The sequence below is a fragment of the Callospermophilus lateralis genome, chromosome 13 (genome assembly GCF_048772815.1).
Source record: "Callospermophilus lateralis isolate mCalLat2 chromosome 13, mCalLat2.hap1, whole genome shotgun sequence".
Taxonomy (NCBI): domain Eukaryota; kingdom Metazoa; phylum Chordata; class Mammalia; order Rodentia; family Sciuridae; genus Callospermophilus; species Callospermophilus lateralis.
In genome coordinates, this window is record NC_135317.1 from 65,456,706 (window position 1) to 65,476,643 (window position 19,938).

Here is a 19,938-nt window from a genome sequence, read left to right on the forward strand (position 1 = left end):
AACAAGTTTATGAATAACTATTATCTACAGAATAATAAATTATTCTTCTGGGTCATTTTTACCTTAGAATAACGAAATTGAAAGGTTAGTGATTTCCCCATGAAAAGTAATCCAGTACATTTCTATTTTTTATCTATGGGTTAATCTAAGTGAGAGGTGATAAAGAAATAGCAGGCAACAATAGCCAGAGGGCTAAATGGAAAGAGAAGGGCTTAAAGAGATCAGAGGTGGTAAAAAGATAAATGATACATTCAAGAGACAAGGAGAGGGAAAAGCAGAGCATGCCAGTAGGCTGCAAGACTTTAAAGAGATAAATGCATCACACTTCAATGATCCATTGTGGAAACATCATCTCACCCTCTAAGATTATGATTAACTGATTGATTACTACTTGTGGCTTTTCGGTCACTCATATCTCTGCATTTTCAGTTGTTTGTGAGAATTCCAGAGGAAAGTTTTACATTAGGAGGCGAATTGTCAGCAGTCTGGCCTATGTCATCTCCAGGATATTCTGAAATTAATGCAGCCTTTAATTTCTGCCCCTGGTAAAATCCATCCACTAAAACAGCATTTAGTGACTGAGAAAAACAATCAAACATATGGGGACAAATGGGAGATAGCATAAGAATATAGACATATGCTTAATAAATGCTAATGCTGACAAAGGAAGCCAGCAACAGAATTTTTTTCAGATTAAAGCAGTGTTTGACACATTCCCTTTCATAATCTCTACTTCTGCCTCACCCACCACCTCACAGTTCATGGATCACTTAAAAAGCAAGAACCCAGAACTAGGTTGTGGAGGGCAGGGTCGGGGAGAGAAATATTTCAAAAAAGTAAAAATAAAAATAAAAGGAAGGAAACGGGGTATATGAAAGAGAAAAAAAGATGCATTTTCATAATTGAGTATGACTAACATAAAATAGAAATGTTTTTTAAAGATGTATGATCTTTAGATGATTTTTTTTTTGTCATCATCTCAGTGGGCTTCATAGATTATGCACAATTCCAAAATGTGTCAATTTCCACTAGCAAATCCATGTATCAATCAACTTTGCCTTTCTGCTTCTTTGGTCTGAAATTAAAAATGAAAACAAAGCAAAAAATACCAGATGACAGAAAAGAAAACCTTAAAAAATTTTTATAATAGAAGGAAAAACTAGTAAATAAGTATTTCTAAACAGCAAAAGTTTGTTAATAATTTAAAAGCACAGCTAAATGGACAGTTTTGTAAAATTTGACACTCTTGATCACACATGCTAATTATTTCAAGTCTTATAAAAGAAAGTTTGAAACAAAGTCCGTATAACTAGAGCAATAATACAAACATAAGAACTTGTGGGCATGAAGAGGATGCCTTTCATAAATACATTAAGACAACAGGGGTAAAACAAGACTGTCCCAGATAATCACTATAATATGAAGCCACTTTAAAATCTGAACCTGTAAGAATAAGCTGGTTAGACTCTCACGCTTTTTAATACAATGGTGATACCGTATTTTACATATTTCCAAGTCTTTTTGCGTTGCCCTGCAGCAAATTCTAAAACTCTACTACAGCTACACTTTGAAATTGCTTACTTGTACAAATTTAACACTGATATATAACTTGCACCATCACAAAAATGAAGTCTCCAACAGGTGCTTGGTCAAGATTCTTTGAGACCCATAAAAGCCAATCTGCCATGCAGAAAGGAAGAAGAGGATAAATAAAATGATGATTCCAGATTAACAGCTGTTTCACATATTCTGTGTGGAGCCTGAGAAATGAATTTTTAAATTTTGGAAAGCAAATAAGAGACTAAGGAATCTCACAAGTAGGTGTTTTGCCCCTTTTTATTTTAGTTTCAATACAAAACACAAGAAGTATTATGTGCTGATGGATAACATAATACTGACTTTTTACATGTTGATTTTTTCCATTAATAAACAGTAACGGCCTTCACAAAATCAGAGATGCCTGGAAAGTCAATCTTGTAATTGAAAAGGTTGTTTCCTGTTAATCTGAAAATTTGGGGGGATCAAGATTCCTAACATTTGTGGTTTCTCTTTAGATTATTTCAGTTATATCTTTATATGTTCTTTTGGGTATAAAAGCATCTTTATAGTTTCTAGCAAATGGCATGATATTTACACAAACTAAAGGAATAAATTAAAAAATGGGAGTGTCACTGTGACCCCAAATGACTCCAGCATCATAGAAAAATGATTTGGGTTTAATATTTATTTCTTTAAGGAATTTTGTTTTATAATTTTAAGTCAATTAAGATCATTAGAGACTGTCCTAACATCAATCTGGTTATCTGACCAGTTGTAACAATTGATCAACACCACAATTATACCAATTGTTTAAAAACTGGCCACTAGTTTATAGTGGGGGAAAAAATATTATCAGTTGTTTCAGTGACAGTCTAGACCATGCCACCTAGAGGAGAACAGTGGTATGTCTTTTAATTTTACATTTCAAGAAAACCAACATGCTTATTTACTTAGTATTTTCATCACAGCTTATTAAACAATCACCTACTACTTGTCTGCTATAAAATCCTTTAAAAAATTGTCACATATATAACACTTCCACCTCAAGAATATATTCTATTAATTTACTGTTAGTGCACATAAAAATTATAAGTTTACATAAATATCATAAAACAGGTATTTTTAGAAAACATTGTAGATCCAAAGCAATAGGTCATCCTTAATTACAAAGTTTTGGTTATCTATTATCTCCAAGAAAATAACCTTCTAAGCTAAAATCTAGTTCTCATGTATAAAGCATAATGTGAATATTTAAATTCATAATAGCAAAAAAAAAAAAAAAAATCAGTCGCTTGCATCTTAAGTCATTTCATTCCACTAACAAACACAGGGCATGGACAATATATTGTTCTCTTAGTACTACAAAGAACAATATCAATACACAGTAAATTCCCAATAGACAAAAGATTGGCCAGCACTCCAGTCATACCAGTAGGTCCATTTCTGCCATATCCAGATAATTAAGATATAAATTTTTCATGGCAACATTTAAAAAATAGAGTAGGCCCCTAAAACTGTGGACAGTACCCAACCCTGTATAGTATGTTTATTCCTGTCCATATACACTTATGATAAAGTTTCATTGTTATAAATCAGGCAGAGATTAATGATAATAATACAGAATAACAATATACTGGGATGTTATATGAATGTGATTGTTCTCAAAATGCTTTGAGAGTATAAATATTTTATGCAGATCTTAGCAATTCAGTATTTTTTTTCTCTTATTAACTTGAGAACATTCACCTTTTTATTTAAAGAAAACACTTTACAGCTTCTTTTTGGCAATATCCCAATTGTCAACATCTCTACTCCTGCACGTTGGAGCATTATTAAATAAGAGTTTTGAATATAAGTACTGCAATACCACAACAGTCAAATCTGATAACCAAGATTGCTACTAGTGGATGGGTGGTGTATACAGTGTGGACATGGTGGACAAAGGGATGATTCATATCTCAGGCAGAACTGTCCAACAACTTATCATGCTACAGAATGGCATAACATTAAAACATATGAACTTTATATTTCTGGAATTTTCCATATATTTTCAGATCATGAGTACCCATGGGTAACTGAAATTGCAGAAGATAAAACCATAGATAAAGATGCACTAAAGTAAAACAAGAAAATAGGTTTCCATTAAAAAAAAAAGAAGACAAACAGGTGAAAATGAGAGTGAAATTTTTTGTTCATTGTTCACTGCAGCATAATTAGTAAAATTTAAAAAATAATCCAGGATTCTAGCCAACAAGACTCTTAATATTAATCTAATGCATATACCTCTCCCTGAACCCTAAAAGTGTTTAAACATTATTTAGAGTTTGGGTTTTAGAACAGAGTAAGTAGGCAAAAAAACATGTTTTAGAATCTCATAAATGTCAGGATTATTTTACTCAATGTGAGACTTTTCAGACTATTAAAACTACATTCTTCTTTTTTGTGATACTGAAAATTGGAACTAGTGCCTCACCCATGCCAGGTAAAGCCTTCAACAACTGGGATACATCCCTGGGCCTTTTTATTTTGATTCTGCCTAATTATCTGCAATCCTCCCACCTCAGACTCCAGTGTAGCTGGAATTACAGGGATGCACCACCAAGCCTGGCTTAAAATCATGTTCTTAAAAAAAAAAAAATACTATATATTCTATATTCATTTAATATATTTGGAGCACTTAAAATTTTTACTTAAGACTATTCATAATGTTTACATTTAACTAGCATATGAGTGACATGTTTTCATGTCTTCACAGTGACATTTAAATGTAGCAGAAAAGTTGAAGTTGCATAGTTTACATAAATGTCTTCATATTACTTGGAGGATGTTTAAAATTTCTGATGATTAAGAAAAATTCTACAATATTGTTCACATAGTATTGTATATAACTGGAATCTTAAGAATTCTTGAGAGGGATTCCAGGAACATTCCTAGACCTCAGTAAGTATCCAGTATATGTCAGACCTTATATTTTCATTGGGGGGGAGGGCTTTATTTATTTATAATTATGTACTGGAGAAAGAATGTCAAATCTAAAAGCATAGCATCTAAACCTCCAAATGAAAACTAGAGAACACTTCTTGAAGGCTTACCACACATCAGGTACTGTGCTACACAGGCACTGTGCATACATTCATGATACCTGATTTACATGCCAGTTTCAGAATTTAAGAGATTTGTGATAGAACACATAGCTAATAAGAGTCCAAACAGACTTCTGAACTTAGTTTATTCCAAAATTATGCCCTCATGTAACAATAAATACTGGTATTTCCTAAAATGTAAATATAATTTCATTTATTGTTAAGAAGTATATCTCAGCATCTAGAGACAACCAAGATATGGCAGTCATTACTCATGCAATCAAGTTATTCCTCACATTGGTGCCATTTGCAAAGGATAAAATCACACTGAACTTTGTGAATGATGGGCTTTTATATTTATAATACACTTAAGAGAATCCAGTGTTATTGTACAAAGACAAATATTATTGTGTCAGAAACAACCCTGATGTTATGCTTGGTACTGCTCAGTATTTCAGACTAACTGCTGTGTCTGGCTGCCTCCTTGATGTTTTCAGAACTGATGTCAACTCATTGTTTATGTCCTTTCCAAGGGAGGGGAAAATTTTTTACCTAAGACTGAAGTCTGGTTCTGCAGGAGCAAAGAGGCAACTGTCTAGTAGCCTGAGGGTGAATCAACAGCTGCAAGGCCACCCACGCACATGCACACAGCTCTCAGCTGTCTCTCCATTCTGGGCCCCAGTTGGTCCTGACCCCATACAAATGTGGTGTTCTTGCTTTGATGTTTATGAACCAAGTGCATTAAAATGCAGGATAATGATTCAGGGGTTAGAGAAACTGTTATTTATACAAATGTGGTTAACACCTCATCATCTTAAACTGGCTGTGCTAATAACACTCATTGTGTTCTTTGTTTTCTATCCCGCTGCCACCCCGCAAATCTGCAACCTACAATTGCTCTGGCAATATGTGGACAGTATACTAGAATAGAATGGGAGACTTAAGAGGGTCCTACAATTAAAAGCAGTTTCTCTGAAAACCTGCTAAATAAGTGAGCACCCAGATATGAGTGCAAATCATGGGAATTCAAAACTAGAATGGTGTCTGGCATCTGTTGCTCCAGCAGTGCTCAATACATCCTTTCCAATACATCATAAATCTAAACTCTTGGAGTATAGTAATAAGATCTTAAGTTTGGTGTGTTAATTATAAAAACTTTAAATAGTAATGTTAAAAATCAGATGCTAATCCCAGTGACTTGGGAGGCTTGAGGCAGGATGATCGCAAGTTCAAAGCCAGCTTCAACAACTTATAGAGCCCCTAAGCAACTGCTGAAACCCTGTCTCAAAATAAAATGGGCTGGGGATGTGGATCACTGGTTAAGTGCCCCTGGGTTCAATCCCTGGTACTCGGGGGGGGGGGGGGGGGGGGGGGGGGGGGGGGGGGGGGGGGGGGAATCAGATGCTATTTGTTACCAAGAATAGCCTACTTATAAGGACAAACAGTTATCCAGGATACCATTTAATTATAAAGCAATTTGTCTCTTATAAAATAGTCAAAAAAGAAATGAAAAATTCAATCAATGAAATTTTATCAGTATTTACCAATATTTATTTGGTTATAAATATATCCATAAAATTTTACAGAAAAAGTTCAAGATAAATTTATGATTCCAAAATCTACTGTCCTTTTATTAGACTAAAATATATACTCTGACTATTCTCTTTATAGCTGTAATAGACCTATTAGACACATGTAGCTTTTAAAATTTAAAGTACTTAAGTAAAATTAAAGATTTAGTTCTGCCATATAACTAAATGAAATGGCCACTTGAGCTAGTGATTACCTATTAGTATGGACAAAATATTTTCATCAGCACAGAAGAGTCCTGTTGGACAGCAATGACCTAGGAACTCAAATTATAAGGAATTATGCTTACTTTTCTAGTATATATCCTTGCTTATCTTATTTAGTTGAAAGTAAAAGAACATTAACAGAAATCTATATATTCCTGCTCCAGAGAGGGGAAGGGGTCAAGTGATATTGGACATAATTTTTCTTAAAAAAGTAGGATAAGATAAAAGGTTCACCACTGATCTAGATAAAAGTCCTAAATTCCAACTTACTAAAATATGTTTAGTAGACTGGATGAAAAATAGTAAAATGGCTCTCTAACTTAGAAAACACTCTTTAAAATTTTTATAAGTAGTTAAAATATATTTTCCATCTACATAGTTCTGATTAGATTCATTAGAACTTAGCATTTGTTAAAATACCAGTCACAATTCTAAATATCTTATTATTCACCTCAAATATCATTCTTCTCCTTAATCTATATAGAGGTCCCCTTGACTAATATATTAAAATAAAATTTCAGAAAAATCTCACCAGGTAAAAAAATTTACCAGGCCTACCTCCACTGAAGTAGTCAGTAAGATTCATCTACCCTACTGGCTACAATTCAGATTCCTGTTTTCTTGGGGAATGAATAAGAGAGCTTTTTGTAGGCACAAAGTAAGTTCTCTCTCCTATTTCCAAAATTTTCATCTACTGCCAATTCACCTCAAATAGTCTTCGTGCTCAAGTCTTGACAGCCTCTATATCTATCACACATAAAGTCATACCAATCCTAATACATGAATTTGAGAAAGGAACAGTTTTAGCGCAGTTCTCACAATGGGTATTCAGTCAATGCTATGTCAAGGACCTTTCAAATTCTATTAAGACCCTTAAGGCAAGAAATAACAGCAACTAAAATTAATTCTCATCTAAGTTAAAAAAGCACAATTTGCTGTTTATATACATATTAAAAGAAAAAATTATCCAAAGGATGCAAAAGTACCAGCTTATTTATTTGATCTACAATCTTTTCTACAGAAGTATGCATGCTTCTTGAAGAATCCATTTTAAGCACCTTCTTAGATTTTATAATTCCTTTAACTCTTGCGCAACAAAATTCATGCTTTCAGTTTGTCCATGTTTCTGTTCACAATTCAACTTTATACCTTCTCTGCATTTACATTTCAATAGAACATCTTTAGTCATCTATAAACCATAATCCAATGGCTTTATAATAAACTTCTGTAGTACTCATGCAGCCTGAAGACGAGCAGAGATACAGGATTAATTTAGTTGGTGGCCACTGAATAAAAAGTATATTTATATTTGCATAACACACTGATTAAAAAGCCCTAAGAGGTTTTCCAAACTTATACACCTCTTTCTTCACCCATGTTTTAAAAGACAAAATATTTTAAAGAACTTGGACTTGCCCTCAAGCCTTCCAGAACCTTTTAATGAGTCATATTAGGCTCCTAGTACTGAAGATAAGCTTCTGAACTATTCCATCTAAGAGTTTTAAAGGAATATTTTGGAATCAGTGAAATAATTATTGAGCCATAAAGAATTCTAGGTACCCTGAAAATAAAGTAAGTACTCCAAATTCATGTTCTGAACTTCCACCATAAAGTGCTAACCTACAATGATTCTAAGTTATTTTCAGTCCTAAACAAGTACCACTTTTGATTTCCAAATTTCAATGCTTAGAAACCATAACCAGTGTAAATATTCACCCCAATCATCTAAATATTCAGACCAGGTAATAATACCTTTAAATTATTGGCTTCTATTCTGCATAGCTCTTTCTAAATAGAGAAAAGTAATTTCTTTACTATATTACTCTAGTTACCCAAAATAAAATTCTAATATTGTTATTTTAGATAAATGAAGGAGAGGTGGAATGGGATTACAGTTCTTTCTCTTTTCCCTTCTTTACAGAATTCAAAGATAATGTAGAAAGATTAACAGATACAGAATTCTTCATCTAACTGATGCCAGAAGAATTTAAGGTTGTAATACAAAGTAATATGAGTATAGGTGACAGGGCTAGACTATTTAAAACACCCATCTATAGTTCACACTTGGTTTCTAAACATGCCCATCTTTAGATTCATATTTATATAGTAATTTTTGCTTAAATATTTATAGCCAATATGCAGAAATATTAACATACAGAAGACATTTCATCTATATAAATTTTTTCATAGCCTTCTAACAAGAAACTTCCCCCTTTACCCAAGCACCTCAATTTTATTTTCAAATTGAAATGAAGAAAATCTGAAAATATTATTATTACTTCCAATTTGAAAACCTTGTTCGATTTTTCTAAATTAAACAAAGGATTATAAGCATGTATGTTTTAAAGCAATTAATAAAGAAAAAGCTATTTACCATTTTTATCACTTGAATGTGCTATTCTGAAAAATTTTTGAAAAAAATTTAGTATGACCTAAAAATAAGTTTAATAAAAGACAAAACAGTATAATCTCTAGTTCTGGGAACAGAAGTTTACAAGTGTTGCACTATTTTTTTTTCAAAATTAACTGTAGAGTATATTGAAATATTTATTCTGTGTTATATTGGGATATTAAGCATTCCTACATTACTACTAAGAATTTTTGGTTCATATTTACTTATATTAAAATAACAAAATGGGAGCTCTATGATTTAATAAGACACTAAAGTTTAAAAGTCGAGATAAATTCAAAACTGCATTTTGAGCTTTGCTGTTTTAACCAAGCCATGAGCTAACTTAACTTTAGTCATATAATACTTGTTTGAAAATATAAACATCTCTACTCTAGCACATTGTGATTGGTATAGGATTGTCCTTGAATATATAAATCAATGCAAGTGTGTATAATTGTGGGGAGAGGAGGAAACTATTTTTATTATGGAAAACTGAGGAAAGGGATGGATCCTTTTCAGAAAGGAATAGATCAGATTTATCAAATTCTCTTACAAACTTTAGATCTTGGGCCAAGTTTCACAGAAATGATAATTAATAAACAGTTTTACTTTTCTCTTTTTAACAACCAGATATGAAAGTCATCCAATGTAATTACCTTCAAGGTGATACGGAGCCAAGTCTCAAATTAGATGCAGTATCTGATGCAGATTACTTGTTTTCTGACTCTTCTCTGACTACTCACAAGTAGTCCATTAAAGAATTTATACTAACTAAATTGTTCAAGGCAAAGAGAGAGAAAAAGGAGAGAGACAGATAGAAAGGAGACACTAAAACTGTCCAATAAGCTTCCTAACAAATTATGTTTAATTATTTTAAAAAATACACAAAATTTCCACCTCAGTACTCTCATGCAAAAGTAATCTAACACTTAAAAATGTCTTTATATTATTCAGTATACAAAAGGAGGTAAAAAGTGGCAATCCGGTGTATCTTAAATTGCACATTCCAGCTTATCTAAATACCAACAACATCCATGTCAGCAATACTGTAATTTTAAATACTGCATAGGTTTTTTTTTCCTCAACAGCTGAACAAAACAAGGTGTCACAAAGTATTCCCCTGAACTATGAGTTAGAAGGCAGGATTATGAACTTTAAAGCATTAATTTTAATTATGAATTGATAATACATTTCTATAAACACTGGTGATATTAAAACAATATACCAATAGACATGATCAATATGTGTACATATATAATGATCCCAGAAAAATGGTGGTCAAATACAAATAATATTTCTCTTTAACAAATGTTTTGAGGAAAAATGCTTTAAATTATGTGGAGTTGAAAATATAATTTTAACAAAATTTATGTGAAAAGAGGAAACACCAAAGCTACTAAAATTCTTTGGGACCCCTCACCTTCCAAATGCTATCCTTATAATTCCCCAGTTGTCACAGGATAAAGTATTTTTCTAGAAAAAATTAAATTATTGCAAATATTGCTTCCTATAGACTGCTTTATGTGTCAGAGTCACTTGCAGATCCTGGTCTGCTGTTATCTGGCCCATCGCTTTCCTTGTCCCAGTCTTTCATAGACGCACCCATCATGAAATCATCACGCAGAATTGTCCAACCTGGGCCATCTTCTGATTTGATTTCAGTCTAAGGAAAATCACAGAACCAAAATAGTCAGAAATCAATTCAATCATTAATAATTGGTTCTACAACAGAAGTGAAACCAAGATAACTCACAAATTGACTTTAGTTTTACAATACAGTTATATAGGTATATATAAAAATATAACAAACAACTTATATTAATAAAATGACGTATTTTAGTACCCCAAAAAGAAAAATGGAAGAGAAGTAAAATTTTTTGGAGTGGAGACAACAATATTGTCAAATCCAGGTTTGGTATCAATTTTTAAAATCTTTTGAAAACAAAGCAAACTTGCATATTATTTAACCTTCAGTGATAATTTATTAAAAATTCTTGCAGATTATTTCAATATAAACAGACATTTAAGAAACACTTTTGCCCAAAATAAGGGTAAAAAAGGTAATCTAATCTCAGTACTATGCTACATTTTTATGATTGCTATTTCACTTAACATTTTATAAAAATTTGAACCAATTATTCTTTATTTAAGCAATAATGTCACTCCCTGACCCTACCATGTAATGAAAGACGAATCACACGCTACAACTATAAATAACTGAAGTAGACAATAAACATGTAAGTAGTCATCCATTCTATTTAGTGGTAGAATTTAGTAATACATAAGAGAGCCTAGGAATTACAGGCCTTCATTTCATGGTACAACAGTACCACCTTGTGGTATTAAGTATTACAATATAGGCAGCACTCAAAGCTATAAAATTTTTCATTCTTATCACAAATATTAAGAACTGTGTTAGCAAGCACTGTTCTTCATGTCAGAAATACAGTAATGATCAAAGCAAAATCCCTGTCTTCACAGAGCTAACAGTCTGCAAATCCCATTTATAGAAACACACAATTTTGGAAAAATTTAAGTATGAAAGAAAATTCTAAGTCTTAATTATACATGAATTTTTGCTAGAAAATAACATTGTTATCTTTACAGAGGTTATTAATCATGCAAGAAGCAATTTTCAAGAGAAGATATTAAAGACATCTATTAGATTACAAGAGATTAAAAATGTCCTACTAGCTCACTCCTATATTCCTAGGATCAAGCAATAAAGTAGAGCTTGTGCCTAAATAAAACCCAAAGACTGGATGAGTAAAGTTTTAGAATTGACTTTGTATGTCAAGTATCAGCCCACTTTATACTGAAACTTAAACAACATAAACAAAATCAGTGCTACTTATAAAAATCAACAATAAAATGGTACTAGTGTTTCTCCTGCCACACTGGTAGGAGAACAATAAAGTAGAAAGGTAACTTAGAACTCTCCTTCTGGAATATTTTAACACCTGTCCATCACTTACTTCTATAAAATCAAATCCATATTCGTAAAACTGAAATTCTGCTTCTCTTTGATGAAACTATTTCACTGGGTAAAAGGCCATTTTCTCTAATTTAATTTAAGTCATTTTCTTTGCCAAGTTTCTCATCTTAAATAAGAGAAAGAGCTGTTCCAGTCGAGATCTACTTATAACCAACAATTATAAGACCCAACCTGTCAAATTAACAATTCAAAGCTTTCAATTAAATTCTTAAAAATGTATAGCCATATCCAAAATTTCTCACTAGCAAAGACTTGTCCTGACTTTGATATCTGTGTTTACATATGAACATGCTCAATCTCAATGTTTTAAGTCTCCAAGTCTGGACAACTACACCCAACATGCTATCAACATGTTATCAATCAAGAGCTCACATGACTGGTATAAATGCAACATTTCTACATGAGGGCTCCAAGAGCAAACCTCTAATGGACACTAAGTTACTCTTCTAGCACCAGAAAAGCTATAGAAAACAAAAGAATTAATAAGAAAGGGAAGAGACGGAGGGAAGATGTCAGATAAAACTTTATACAAGTAGTTCATGGGCTGGAGATGTGGCTCAAGTGGTAGTGCACTCGCCTAGCATGCATGAGGCACTGGGTTCGATTCTTAGCACCACATAAAAACAAAATAAAGATATTTAAAAAAAAAAAAACAACAACAAGTAGTTCAAAAAGAAAAAATACTAGCCCCAAGGAAAGGAATAATTAAAATGGTGGGACAAACTGTCTCACATGTCTCAGAAGGCCATTCCTGTAAACATTCATATAGTTTAGGCAATGAGAGAAATAACAGAATAAACCCAAAGTTTCTCTCATGGATCAATATGAAATGTAACAATTCAGTAGATCTTCACAGGAGGATCTTGGCAATGTTCTTGTTTTTTTGCAGTTCAGGCAATTAATAGTGTATATCAGTGATTTTTAAAGTGTCATCACCAGTATCACTTGGAAACCTGTTAGAAGTTCCAAATCACAAGCTTCATTCCAGACCTACTGAATCAGAAACCCAAGGGGATTGGGTACAGAGATCTCTTTCTTCAAGATATCCAATGATTCTGATATATGCTAAAGCCTAAGAATAACCAGTCTATAAAAAGAGAAATATTTCTTAGTGACAGTTTCCATTCATTGCTGTAAGACCAAATACATTTATGGCCAAGAGAGAAAGATTTTAGAAAACCCAACATTAGATTTTGGATATCAGTATTAGACTCAGCACTGTATGCCTTAAGTAGGGCCATAACTCAAGCTATCCTTACAGTGGTGTTCTTACACTGTGAAGCAACAAATTGGAGAAAAAATAGACAACATAAAATTTACTAAAAACAAGTGTAGATTACCATGTCTTAATAACAGATATTCTATATAACATCTGTCAACGTGGCAACTCGAGAAAGAAAACTTTTTAAAAAGACAATTTCAATTTTTAATGCATACATCTGCTAAAGAAATATACAGCAAGGAAAAAGAGTCACCTTGAGATGACAGTTTGAACATAAATAAGTAGGCTTGCTCAACTTCAGTAAACAGAAAAACTAAAGAAAAGCAACCTGTTTCAAAGGTATAACTCACAATGAGGTATAAGTTTTGGGACATCAAGGTGGTAGAAGCAGGGTACAAGAAAATGCCAGCTGGAGTATAAAGCAGGGAGATGAGTCCCTGTTTAGGGTAAGTTCCATTACCAAGACAACTTCCAACACAACTCCTGCCACAGGTTTGGTATTCTAATTAGGCAAAAATAAAGTAACCCATGGAAACAAATGGGACTTTGATCAGGTCCCTGCAGAGAGGGGATTGAGGCACAGGCCAGCCTGTAAGACAAGATTTACTCAGACATCAGAGTCTTGACCCACACTCTGGACCCATGCTGCCCTACTTTATGTAGTGTTACTTTCACTTATCACTAAATCTATACTGTTTCTTCCGGATGTTCAAGATGCCAAAAACCTGGACCCCAACTAGACACTCCACTGGTATCAACAAGTACAAGATCAGAAGAGAGAACAGCAACACAGCTTAAGGAGATGAACCAGGGATGAGGATGCAGCTCCATGGGAGAGCACTTGTTTAGCATGTGAGAGGTCCTGCATTCTATTTCCAGCACATTCCCTCACCTGCCCCCCAAAAAAGGAGGAGGAGGGGAAGTAGATGAACTACAAGAAACTCAATAAATGCAAGAAAGGTCAGGGCTGGGGATATACCTCAGTTGGTAGAGTGCTTGCTTTGCATACACAAGGCCCTGGATTCAATCCCCAGCACCACACACACACACAAATGCAAGTAAGGTGACTCAAGATGGTAAATGTAAAGCTGACAATCACCCCTATTTACACTGAAGAATCTGCAAAACAGTAACTGGCACTTCTGGAAGTAAGGATTGGAGTGGAGGGACCAAAATAAAGAGAACTGAGTGAAAGCTGTGCTTTGACTTGGTCTCTAGGTATTTCTCACACTAACCTGGCAGAAAACTAGAGGTTTAACCATCTGGAGATATGATGGACCAGCACAAATCATGGTATAGGCACAATATTGAAAATGGGATCAGATCACACACTCACCCCCAAAATGAATTCCAGCTCCCTTGTAACAATGAGCTCCCAAAATTCGGACAGGCAGACCTTTTTCCTCCCGGAAAAGAACAGTAGTATTCTATAGAAAATCTGTCTAGTCACCAATAAAATGTTCATCCTGAGACTTCTACAGTGAAGTTTAAAGTGGACAATATCCACATGCTCACAGCTTCTAATTGCATTTTTAGGACTACTGGTTCTAACTAACCGTGGACAACTAACTAAGGATTATTATCCTTGAAGAAGCTAGAAAGCAACAAAAAATGCAAAACCAGAAAACCAATATGTAGGGAAAACAATTTGAAAAACATTTAAAGGGAAATATCATTAATATTCTCAAAGACTTAGGAGAATATATTGCATCCATAAAAAAAGAACAATTACTATTTTAAAATAAACATTAAGAGAATAACAAAGAGCTTGAAATTAAAAACACTGGCAGAAATAAAAAACTTGGCACAACAGTGATAAGATGGAGGTGAGGAATTCTTCACAAAAAAAAGTGAAAAGAAAAATAATAAAACATGGAGTAAGATAACTAGAGGACCAATCAATGAGGTTCAATATACAAATAATGGGAGTTCTACAAAAGAGCAAAAATGAATGGGAGGAAATGAAGGAATGAATAAAAAAAATTCCCATAATGAAGAACAAATTCTTCCAAATTGAGAAGAGCCCTGGAATACCCAACACACAAAATAAAAAGAGCCATATTAAAGACATCATCATAAAACCTTAGGACAATGGGAAATATCCTATAAACTTCTAGAAAGAAAACAAAGAAGTCACATACATAAAAATTGATCAGGAATCAGAATACATTCAAAGTTTTCAATAGCTGCTCTAAAAGCAAAAATGCCATACACAAATGTTTTGGAAATGCCAAAAGAAAATAATCTCCAATTTGAAATTCAATGCTCAAGACACACCATTATTAAAATGTAACGATAAAACTGGGGTAACTGCAAACAAGAGCCCCCTCCAATCCAAATTTAATTTAAATATAGCTTCTCAGGAAAACTGAGGATGTTTGCTATAAAAAGATGGAGTACCAAAGGACAATAACTTAGAAAAATAAAGATCCAACACAAGAAAGGGAAGGGAATCTCCAGGATCACACTGAAGAGAAACCTCTGAATGATAGTTATGTATCAGGCATAAAGAGCAACTTGTGTTGACTTCAAGGGAAGGGATGCTGAAAACCATAGGCTGTTGTATCATCACTGTAACTTGACAAAACCACTGGGAGATGATTTAACAAAAACATTCATGTAAACAGAGAAAAGAAGATATAAAAATTAAGAAAGGGAAATCAATCTGAAGAAATTCAAAATATCACAGGAAGTTTATCCCAGAATGACAACTATGGAGTAAACCAAGAGACCAATCATCCAAAGAAGAATGGAGGCTTCTAGGAGAAAGATTGTCTCAGAGAAAATAATTATAATAGATGCATTACCTGAGGAATTTGATTTGAAAAGCATACTAAGAAAATTAAACATGAAAAATCAAGCAATTAATTTCAGGAAAAAATAGAAACATTACAATGTTCAGTGATAAATAATACACAGAAATAATAATAAATATTTGAAAGCAATTTAACAAATAATTAAAAACTAATTATATTGAGAGGACAGGGGCAAGGAGACAGACTGTGTAAGAGAACTAAATCTTTGCCCACCATAATATAGGAATTCAATAAATAATACTTGAAATCAATGACTCCACAGATATGACCACATACACGTTAGTTTGGAATAGAGAGAAGTATAAATACCAACAGGTCTAGATTTAAAACTAAGTAGTGGTTTCTCCTGGGAGTAGCAGCTGCACAGAGTGGGCAGAATCAGGCAGAAAACAGCTTTTTAAAAAAATAACCTTTTTTTTGCGGAGGAGGCAAAAAGTTGCTATTAAGATTATATGAATAAGTAAAGCATCAATTTATTTGTCTTTTTTTTTTTTTTTTAAATAAATGTGTCAAGGGCTGACCCTCAACAGATTGCAGTAAGGGAGCTGCTAAAAACAAAAGGAAAAAAGTATAGCTAGATAATTTCTAAAATCTCAAGTTTCCCAAATCTCCTCTAAGATATCCTCCCACCCCCACCCATCCCCAAAAAACTCCCAAGAAATCCTACTATTTTTTTTAACCATAATGATTGTACTATACTTTCTTAGTCTTCTATGAAAAAGGTAACAAAACCTGAATTATACTATATATGGCATGTACCTAACACTATTTTATTTATAATTCTCTTACAAGTCCTAGTCATATGGCAATTATTATTCTCATATAAGACTCAAAGAAGTAACATATTCAGAGACAGCCCACACCAGCCCGTGCAGGACCCAGGCTCACAGTATGCCCTGGGCCACCTCTCCACTGGTGGGGCAGACACCCGCCACAGCCTAGTCTCTGGCACAGGACCGCCTCTTCCGACCAGCGACTACCACGGGAGGTCAAGCCCCCTGGTCCAGATCCATCCACACCAGCCGTGTGGGACCCAGGCTCACAGAAGGCCCGGGTCCACCCCTCCAACAGGCACCCACCTGAGCCTAGCCTCGGTCCAGATCTGACCACACCAACTTGCACAGTACCCAGGTCCAGGGTAGGTCCCAGTTCACCACACCCCCCACACACAACCTGGGAGCCTAAGCCTAACTCACTTCCATCTTGGGACATTGCGGTCATCACCATAGCCTCCCGCATACAGTAGCCCCTAACTTTTTGACAACAGACAGGGCCTACAAGCAGCTGCATCTTAAAGCAGACATGACAAAGGGAGTGTGAAGCCCATCCTTTTAGTCCTATCTCTGTAAGACATTGCTTCCATCTTGGGACACCTTAACTATTATCTCGAGCTACTTTGGCTATTGCCGTCACCATTTTTAAATGCAGTAGCATACATTGAGGGACACCAGCAGGGTTTGGAAGGGAATCATCATGGTAAGATACAGACAATCTGCACGGGTACTACAAGAATACAGTGAAGAAACTGTTAATACCTCAGCTTCACACTACAAGAAAGGAAGACACATAGACAACATGAAAAAACAAGGGAGAAAAGTGCTCCAAACAAACTAGGACACTATAATAACAGAACCCATGGATAGCAAAGTTGACAAAATGTCAAAGAAGGAGTTCAGAAGGTTCATGATTAAAATGATCTGTGAATTAAAGAATGACCTAAATGAGCAAATACAGGCAAAAATTGGTCACTCCAACAATGAGATAAGAGAGCAAATACAGGTAGCAAAAGATTACTTCAAGAGAGAGAGACTCTGGAAAAAAAAAACACTCAGAAATTCATGAAATGAAGAATACAATAAATAAAATTAAAAACTCAATAGAAAGCATGACCAAAGACTAGATCACTTGGAAGAAAGAAAGTCATATAATGAAGACAAAGTATATAAACTGGAAAATAAAGCTGATCACACAGTGAAGAGTAAGAAACCATGAGTAGAACAACCAAGAATTATGGGAAAGCATCAAAAGACCAAATCTAAGAGTTATTGGGATACAGGAAGACACAGAGTTTCAAACCAAAGGAATGCACAATCTCTTCAATGAGATAATATCAGAAAATTTCCCAAGCAAGAAGAAGGAATTGGAAAACCAAATACAAGAGGCTTAGAGAACACCAAATGTACAAAGAAACAACAGATCTACACCAAGGTACATTATAATGAAAATGCCTAGCATACAGAATAAGGACAGAATCTTAAAAGCTGCAAGAGAGAGGAATCAGATCACATAGAGGGGGAGACCAATTCGTATCTCAGCAGACTTTTCAACCCAAACCCTCAAAGCCAGGAGAGCGTGGAACAACATATAAAAGGTATTTAAAAAATTAACAAAACAAAAAAGAAAATGGATATCAACCAAGAATCTTACATCCAGCAAAACTAAGCATTAGATTTGATGATGAAATAAAAACCTTCCACGATAAACAAAAGTTAAAAGAATTTACAACTAGAAAGACTGCTCTACAGAACATCCTCAGGAAAATATTCCAAGAGGAGGAAATGAAAAACAATGATGAAAATCAGCAGAGGGAGGGATTATACTAAAAAGAAAAATCTAATCAGATGAGAAACCAAGTCACGTTTAATAGCAAAAATAAACACAAATGGCTGGGAATCCAAATCGTATCTCAATAATAACCCTGAATATCAATGACCTAAACTCACCAATCACAAGACATAGACTAGCAGATTGGATGGAAAAAAAAAAAAAAAAAAGACCCAACAATGTGCTGTCTCCAAGAGACACATCTCATAGGAAAAGAAATCCACAGACTAAAGGTGAAAGGTTGGAAAAAATCATACCACTCACATGGACTGCAGAAGAAAGCAGGAGTTTCCATCCTCATTTGAAATAAAGTAGACTTCAAACTAAAGTCAATCAAAAAAGATAAAGAAGGACACTGCAATACTGATCAAAGGAACCATACGCCAACAAGACTAAACAATTATAAATATACATGCCCCAAACAATGGAGCATCTACGTCCATCAAACGAACTCTTCTGAAGTTCAAGAATCAAATAGACCACAACATAACAATTTTGGGTGACTTTAACACACCTTTTTCATCACTAGATCTTGCAAACAAAAGCTGAACAAAGAAACTATAAAACTCAATAATACAATCAATAACTTAGACTTAATTGACATATTTAGAATATTTCATCCTTCAAAGATAGAATACACTATCTTCTCAGCAGCACATGGATCCTTTTCTAAAATAGAATGTATACTATGCCACAAAGCAACTCCTAGCAAATATAAAAAAGTAGAGCTACTACCCTGCATTCTATCAGATCATAATGTAATGAAATTAGAAATCAACGATAAAATAAGAAATAAAATCCACTCCAACACTTGAAGACTAAATAATATGCTACTGAATGAACAATGGGTTGGAGAAGACAACAAGGAGGAAATTTAAAAAATTTTAGAGGTGAATGAGAATGCAGATACAACATATCAGAATCTCTAGGACACTATGAAAGCAGTTCCAAGAGGAAAGTTCATTGCATGGAGTTCATTCCTTAAAAGAAGAAAAAGTCAACAAATAAATGACTTAACATTGCATCTCAAAGCTCTAGGAAAAGAAGAACAAATCAACACCAAAAGCAGTAGAAGATAGGAAATAATTAAAATCAGAGCTGAATCAAGGAAATTGAAACAAAAGAAACAAATTAAAAAATTGACAGAAAAGTTGATTCTTTGAAAAAATAAGTAAAATTGACAAACCTTTAGGCAACGAAGGAGAGAGAAATGCTAATGAAGGAGAGAGAAAACTCAAATCACTAATACACGTGATGAAAAAGGAAATATCACAACAGACACTACAGAAATACAGAAGATAATTAGAAATTATTTTAAAAACTTGTACTCCAATAAAATACAAAATATAAAAGGCATTGACAAATTTCTAGAGTCATATGATTTGTCCAAATTGAATCAGGATGACATACACAATTTAAACAGGTCAATTTCAAGTGACAAAACAGAAGATGCCATCAAAAGTCTACCAACCAAGGAAAGCACAGGACCGG

The 19,938-nt window shown here is 34.0% G+C and overlaps 1 protein-coding gene across 1 annotated transcript in view; it reads right to left on the bottom strand.

Moving 5' to 3' along the window:
* Positions 1–6,014: 6,014 nt before the first annotated feature.
* Rrp15 (ribosomal RNA processing 15 homolog) overlaps positions 6,015–19,938 on the bottom strand; it is a 52,205-nt gene continuing 38,281 nt past the window's right edge. The window contains exon 5 of the mRNA XM_076831871.1: positions 6,015–10,473. Coding sequence (XP_076687986.1) covers positions 10,330–10,473 — 144 coding nt within the window. The 3' untranslated portion in view covers positions 6,015–10,329. The remainder of the gene's footprint in view (positions 10,474–19,938) is intronic.